At 42.3% G+C, this 7,911-nt stretch overlaps 1 protein-coding gene across 1 annotated transcript in view; it reads left to right on the forward strand.

Moving 5' to 3' along the window:
• Nucleotides 1-7,394, forward strand: part of fam204a (family with sequence similarity 204 member A) — a 96,920-nt gene extending 89,526 nt beyond the window's left edge. The window contains exon 9 of the mRNA XM_078223243.1: nucleotides 6,263-7,394. Within this exon, the coding sequence (XP_078079369.1) occupies nucleotides 6,263-6,314 (52 nt within the window). The 3' untranslated portion in view covers nucleotides 6,315-7,394. The remainder of the gene's footprint in view (nucleotides 1-6,262) is intronic.
• The last annotated feature ends 517 nt before the right edge of the window (nucleotides 7,395-7,911 follow it).

The raw sequence follows: 7,911 nt of genomic DNA on the forward strand, positions 1-7,911 counted from the left end.
TTCCACCCAATCTCTGCAGCGAACCTGTATCACGGCATGGTAGCACAGTGGTTAGCACTGCTGCTTCACAGCTCCAGGGACCTGGGTTCGATTCCCGGCTTGGGTCACTGTCTGTGTGGAGTTTGCACATTCTCCTCGTGTCTGTGTGGGTTTCCTCCGGGTGCTCCGGTTTCCTCCCACAGTCCAAAGATGTGCGGGTTAGGTTGATTGGCCATGCTAAAAATTGCCCTTAGTGTCCTGAGATGCATAGGTTAGAGGGCTTAGTAGATAAATATGTAGGGATATGGGAGTAGGGCCTGGGTGGGATTGTGGTCGGTGCAGACTCGATGGGCCGAATGGCCTCTTTCTGTACTGTAGGGTTTCTATGATTTCTATGATTTCTTCTATGATCATGAAACAGTTTCAAGGTGAGAAACACTGGGAGCAGTCATTTCCTTCACATGCCAGAAGAGCATGTTGAAAATGTAGTAGGCAGCTTAAAAAATGGTTCCTTTCAGAGCTTGGTGCTACTTACTGCATGTGAACTTAAAACAAAAATCACCGAAATATAACGGCACATGAAAATCAAAATGAGTTATTTACTACGAGCATAGCATCATCCTGTATATTAACACCATTGAAGGTCATTCCTGTGCCCACTAACTCTTTATATCATTCACCTTCCTGTTCCTGTCCCTGCTGAAATCTTTCCAGTCAGTGACCTCTTGAAAAAACGACTGACCCATCATCCACAATGGAAGCATTTTCTCCCCACTTACATTATTCCCCTGATGTACACACAAAGTCAAGGAAATAATAGAGCTTTGGTGCTGGGAAAAACATTGAAATTTGACATGCCAGTAGTTTATTTCCCAGCTGTGCACATTGTGGGTGTGGATTCAATGGGGGCAGTGCATTGACATCATAAATCAAATGGCAGACACTGCAGAAAGATCAGTGACTGGACCAGTCCCAGTGGGAACAACGACCAGAAATCATAATCTGCTGTGTCTTCAGAACTTTTTCAGAAAAATGTGTTGATAATCATAAGGTGCCGCAACTGGATAGAACGGTTCACAAAACACATCTACCCTCCCATTCTCCTGTCAGAATGCCTGTCAAGCATTCAGAAGGGACCATCTCCTCCACAACACCTTGGCGCACTTCTCTATCATCCCAACACCTCGTCCCCTTCCCACGGCACCTTCTTATGTAATCACAGGAGGTATAACACCTGCCCTTTTACCTCCTCTCTCTTCACTGTCCAAGGCCCCAAACACTCCTCCCAGCTGCAGCAGCAATTTACTTGTACTTCTTCCAATTTAGCCGATGTATTCGCTGCCCACAATTTGGTCTCCTCTACATCGGGGAGACCAAATGCAGACTGGGTGACCGCTTCGCGAAACACCTCGTCTCAGTCCACAAGCATGACCCTGACCTTCAGATCATTTGCCATTTCAATTTACCAGCTTGCTATCAAATTTACTTTTTGTCCTTTGCCTGCTGCAATGTTTGAATGAAGCCCAATGCTAGCTGAAGGAACCGCACCTCTTCTACTGATTAGGCACTCTATCGCCTTCTGGACTCGACATTGAGTTTAACAACTTCAGACCATAAACTCTCTCCTCCATTTTTGTATATTTTCCCCCTAGTGCCAGTTTATATCTTATTACCATGTTTTACTTTCAGACAGCGCTGACCTTTATTCTGCTTTTAACACCTACTCTTGACTAAGGCTTTGCTTCTTTACTGCTACTATTACCATCGCTTTGCCTTTTGTTCCATGATGTCTTTGTTGTTTAATCTCCCCACCCTCTAAACTATCCCTAACCTTCCCTTTTGTTCCACCTGATCTTTCCCCTCTTTTTACAGCATTGAACCCATCGCATTCCTACCTAGAGTCATATTGGACTCAAAACATTAACTCTGTTTCTCTCTCCACGCTGTCAACCTACTGAGTTTTTCCAGCACTTTCTGTTTTTGTTTTGATAAAATATTTGTCCTGCTCATAGTATTTCACTTCTACAAACCATCATTCATTGATGGTTAGGTGGTGCAACACATTGGAGTACACAACTTGCCTATGGTTGGTGAACATGCATTCAAACACAAATTAAGAATAGGAGTAGGCCATTTGGCCCTTCAAGTCTGCTCTACCATTTGATAAAATCATGGCAGATCTGATTGTGGCCTTAGCTCTACTTTCCTGTATACCCCCTATACCCCTCAACTATTTTGTCTATGAAGAATCTATCAAACTCAGCCTTTAAAATATTCATTGACCAGCCTTCACTGCTCTCTAGAGAAGAAAATTCACAGACCAATAAACCTCTCATTTCCAATGGAAGACCCCTTATTTTTAAACTGTGTCACCTAGTTCCAGTCTCTCGCACAAGGGGAAGCATTCACCCTGTCAATTTCCCTCAGAATCTGACACATTTTACTAAGAGCACCGCCCATTCTTCTAAACTCCAATAGATACATCTTTTTCTCATTAAATAACTCCCTTATCGCAGGAATCAGTTGAGTGAACCTTCTCTGAAAGGCTTCTAATGCTATTATATCCTTTTTCAATTAAGGAGACCAAAACTGTACACAGTACTCCAGATGTGGTCTCACTAACACCCAACACTTTGTGGCAAAAATTTCCCTACTTTTATATTGCATTCCTTTTTCAATAAATGACAACATTCCATTTGGCTTCCTAATCACTTGCTGTACCTGCATACTAACTTTCTGTTATTCATGAATCAGGACACCCAGATCCCTCTGTACCGCCAAGTTTTACAATCTTTCTTCACTTAAATAATATACTGCTTTTCTGTTCTTCCTGCCAAAGTGGACGGATTCACATTTTACTCCATCTGGATATTTTCCCCTACTTGCCCAACTTATCTAAATCCTTTGTCCTCATGTCCTCCTCAGAATTTACTTTCCTGCCTATCTTTGTGTAAATACTTGAGGACCCAGCACCGATCCTTATGGCACTCCACTGGTTACAACTTGCCAACCCAAAAATGACTCGTATATCCTTACTCTCTGCTTCCTATTAACCAACCAATCCTCTGTCCATGATAATGTTTTACCTTGTGTACCATGAGCTCTTACTTTGCAAAGTAACCATTGATTCCGCACCTTATTAAACATCTTTTAGAAATCCAAGTACACTAAATCTACAGATTCCCATTTATCCACATTACACTTCCTCAAAGAACTCTAATAAACCAGTCAAACATGATTTCTCTTTCACAAAGCCATGTTGACTCTGCCTAATTACAATAAGATTTTCTAAGTGCCCTGCTATAACCTCCTTAATGGATTTAACATTTTCCCGATGATTGATGTTAAGCTAGCTGGCCTGTAGTTTCCTGTTTTCTGTCCCCTTCCTTTCATGAATAAAGGAATTACATTTGCTATTTACCATAAGGAATAGGAGCAAAAGTAGGCCATTTGTGCCATCAAATCTGCTCTCCCATCCAATGAGATCACAGCTGATCTGATGCAGTAATCCTCAACTCCACTTTCCCACCTTATCCCCATAACACTTGAATTCCTAACTGGTTAAAAATCTGTCTATCTCAGCCTTGAACATACTTAACCACCCAGCCGCTACAGTCCTCTGTAGTAAAGAATTCCACAGAATAAATTCCTCCTCATTGTCCTAAATGGTTAACCTCTTACTCTGAGATTATGCCTTCTGGTCCTAGACTATCCCACATCGGGAAACAACCTCTCAGCATCTACCCTGTCAAGCATCCTGAGAATCCTGTAGATCTCAGTTAATCCTGTATGTCTCAGTTAATCCTGCCTCATTACACCAGGCCTAGACTAGCTTGCTCCCTGGTTGGTTGTAGAACATGCTGCTCTAAGAAATTGTCCCAAAAACACTCTTATGGACTACCTTTGCCTATCTGATTTCTCCAATCTCTTCCTAGCTTAAAATTACCCATGATAATTGCAGTGCCTTTCTTAGCCCCTGCCATTATTTCTTCCTGTATACCCTGTCCTATAGTGTTGTCACTGTTAGGAGGCCTTTAAACCACTCCCAAAATTAACTTCTTCCCTTTGCTGTTTCTTACATCTCCGCAAACTGATTCTTCATCTTGATCTTTATAACTAAGGTTAACTCTCACTGTTGTACCAATGGGTCATAACTTCCAAGTTCCAGGCATTGTTTTGAGGGCGTTTACCACAAAGGTGTAGTGGCACAACCCCCCCCAGAGGTTTCCAGGTAAGATTTACATGACAATTGCCTGGGAAGGTCTTACATTCCTTGGGCAATTGCCCTGCACTGGGAACCATCCAGAAATGAGATTTAAATAAAAAACTTCAGGACTATGTTTAATCAGTCGTTACCCAGAAACAGTTATAAGAATGAAAATCACTTCTAGCTTCTGGGTAGCTATGGTACAGATCCACACCGATACCCACCATGGGAGTTACCCCGACTACCACAGCCCCCCACCCCCCCTCCCCCTAAAGACCCGACCCCCCAACCCCTAAATCCTACCCACTTACCTTATCAAAGACTTTAAACCTGGCTGGACCTTTAAATTTACCTGGCTTATGGCAGCCAGTGGTATAAAAACAAGGGCATGGCCAACTTACTTTTGAATTTGTAGCCCTCACTGCTCGGCCCCAAGAACGCATTGCACTTCCCAGAACTTGCTCGGCCTGAGTCGGAAGGTGAGGCAAGATCGGATCTCCTGGATTTCAAGATAAGAGCTTTTGAGTGGCGTGGCCATCTGACTCAATTGTCATTCCATTGGAAGAAACAGCCCAGTGTTATTCTTAACTACAACCCCTCCCGTTTTCCGAGCTTCCTGTCCTTTCAAAACATCAAGTATACTTGAGTATTCAGATCCCAGTATTGATCACTTTGCAGCCACTACTCTGTCATGGTTTATCAGGTCAACATATTTATTTCTATTTGTGCTGACAATTCAGCTGTTGTGTTATGAATGCCACAGGCATTCCAATATAAAGCCTTTAGTTCTGCCTTTTTATTATATTACAAACTCTGGCCTCATCTGCTGTCACATTTTTTTTGATGTGGAGATGCCAGCGTTGGATTGGGGTAAGCACAGTAAGAAGTCTCACAACACCAGGTTAAAGTCCAACAGGTTTATTTGGTAACACAAGCTTTCGGAGTGTCACTCCTTCTTCAGGTGAGTGAAGAGTTGTCTTCACAAACAGGGCATACATTAACACAAACTCAATTTACAAGATAATGGTTGGAACGCGAGTCTTTACAGGTAATCAAGTCTTAAAGGGACAGACAATGTAAGTGGAGAGAGGATTAAACACAGGTTAAAGAGGTGTGTATTGTCTCCAGCCAGGACAGTTAGTGAGATTTTGCAAGGCCAGGCAAGTCGTGGGGGTTACAGATAGTGTGACATGAACCCAAGATCCCGATTGAAGCTGTCCTCATGTGCGGAACTTAGCTATCAGTTTCTGCTCAGCGATTCTGCGCTGTCATGTGTTGTGAAGGCAGCCTTGGAGAACGCTTACCCGAAGATCAGAGGCTGAATGCCAGTGACTGCTGAAGTGAAGAACACTCCTGGCGATTGTCGAGTGGTGTTCATTCATCCGTTGTCACAGCGTCTGCAAGGTCTCCCCGATGTACCATGCCTCGGGACACCCTTTCCTGCAGCATATCAGGTAGACAACGTTGGCCAAGTTGCAAGAGTATGTACCGTGTACCTGGTGGAGGGTGTTCTCACGTGAGATGATGGCATCCGTGTCGATGATCTGGCACGTCAATCACTTTTTTTTTGTACACTCTGTCCCTTCCTGCCGCACTCTGATTGTTATTCCCTTATTGTGCCTTGCTGTATTGCTTTGCCCTTTTCCTTCAATTTACCACAACTCCCCTCACGTGATCCCTCATTCCACTCCCCCCCCCCCCCCGCCCCAAACTTTTTAGTTTAAAGTTGGTGTTTGTTAATTGTGATTTCTATCTCATGCCTTCCAACTCTGAGCTGGTATTGCTTTGGTAAGCGAAGATCGTAAACATGTACATGGCGGGCAGAAGAGGAGGGAACAAAATAATTCCTCAGTTAATCTCATGTGTCTTCTTGTCTGCTGTTTTCCTGTAGATCAGTGCGGGACTTGGGATGGTTTGATTATTTCCTCAGTTGTGGGCGGTGTGAAGTGTGGGGGAAAAAAATCTATTTTTAAAAATTATTTCTATAAACTGGTCCACTATGAGCCAAAATCGGCAAATCGCTCAATGAATATAAAATAAAAATTTCACATTTTATCTTTTCTTCATTCAATCCAGATTTGAAGCTAAGAGAAGATGGGAGACAAAAAGCAACATGGGCTATATGTGATGTCTTGACACCATATGAAAATGAAGTGGGCATTGAGATGTGTTGAAAGTAGGATTCTCTGCTGAATCACTTGACCTGTACTTGCACTCTCAATCCAATCTCAAGGGAATCATCTGGAAGCACTTTACAAGAACATAACAATGCCTGTGCCCTGCTGCTTTCATAACTGCACATTAACTGGTTGCGAGTGATTTAGCCTTCAGTGTCTAAAATATGAACACAGTCAAGGAGATTGGAAGAAAATTTTTACGCACAATAAATAACTTTTAACAAGCCCCTGGCATAACTTCTGGTGGAACAGTTTAGTAATATGTGCAACAAAGTAGTAATTTCTTCTGTCATTCACAAGCTGAAACTCTAAGAGTGCTCCATTTACAACTGGAAGAATGTAAATTTAAGTCCTGAGACTTGCTGTCAGTCGGAATCCCTTAGCTTTGTGAGGTGAGCTTTATCTAATCTTGAAAATGCTGGAAAATGGCAGCAGGTCTGACAGCATCTGTGGAGAGCGAAAAGAGCTGATATTTCAAGTCTAGATGACCCGACAAAGGGTCATCCTGACCCAAAACGTTAGCTCTGTTCTCTCTCTCCACAGATGCTGTCAGACCTGCTGAGATTTTCCAGCATTTTCTGTTTGTGTTTCAGATTCCAGCATTTGCAGTATTTTGTTTTTATTTATCTAATCCTGCATTGCCAAGTCGTCAACATTGCAGCTGAAAGAAGAAAGGGAAAACTCTCTTATCCAACTTCCCTCCCCGCCTTTAAGTCACTGAAGAGTTCAAGCCACTCAGTGTCACTGTGCACTAGAATGGTCTACAGTCTGACTGGTGGACAAAGTATAGAAAACACACTCATATTATTCAACTGCCCCTGTGCTCGCCAAATGTTGATTGTGTTCACTATTTCAACAGGATAAATTGATTAGAACACACGTTTTCAAACATCAACATAATGTGTTAGCCTGATGTCATTTTTGACAATGTGCCATCTTTCTGCTTGTAACAGTTTGTATATGTGGGACTATATCATATTGGTACGCTATTAAGCTGCCAACATAATAAATGAAGGAGGATGTGTACAGTGTCACTATGCAAATGTAATTAGTAAAAACTACTAATTTAACCTTATTAACACTGTAATAGTTAAGCATTTAATATCCGATAAACTAAAATTGGTTGACAATCTTGCACACTTCTAATTGCCCAACATCCAGATGTTTTCTGTCACAATTGACATAGTTTAAAAAAATAACATTTATATAAATGTTGTGTTCAAAATTGCAGGTTAGGGATTGGCCATGCTAAATTGCCCCTGCGAGTCAGGGGAATTAGGGTAAATGTGTGGCTTACAGCGATAGGACCTGGGTAGGATTGTTGTGGGTGTAGGGTCAATGGGCTGAATGGCCTCCTTCTGCACTGTAGGAATTCTGAAACAGCAAAAAGAGATTGGGATTTTCCCCACTTTCAATTCACTTAGTCTTCCTTTTGGAGAGTGAGACTTCGTTGTGTCGGTCAAAAACTGGGTTTGATATCACTGAGAGTGCGCTATTCAATGGAGCCAATTAATTCATTTTAGCCTGGCTTGAGAAGCTGCAACATAT

Source organism: Mustelus asterias, chromosome 11 (genome assembly GCF_964213995.1).
Source record: "Mustelus asterias chromosome 11, sMusAst1.hap1.1, whole genome shotgun sequence".
Classification (NCBI taxonomy): Eukaryota; Metazoa; Chordata; class Chondrichthyes; order Carcharhiniformes; family Triakidae; genus Mustelus; species Mustelus asterias.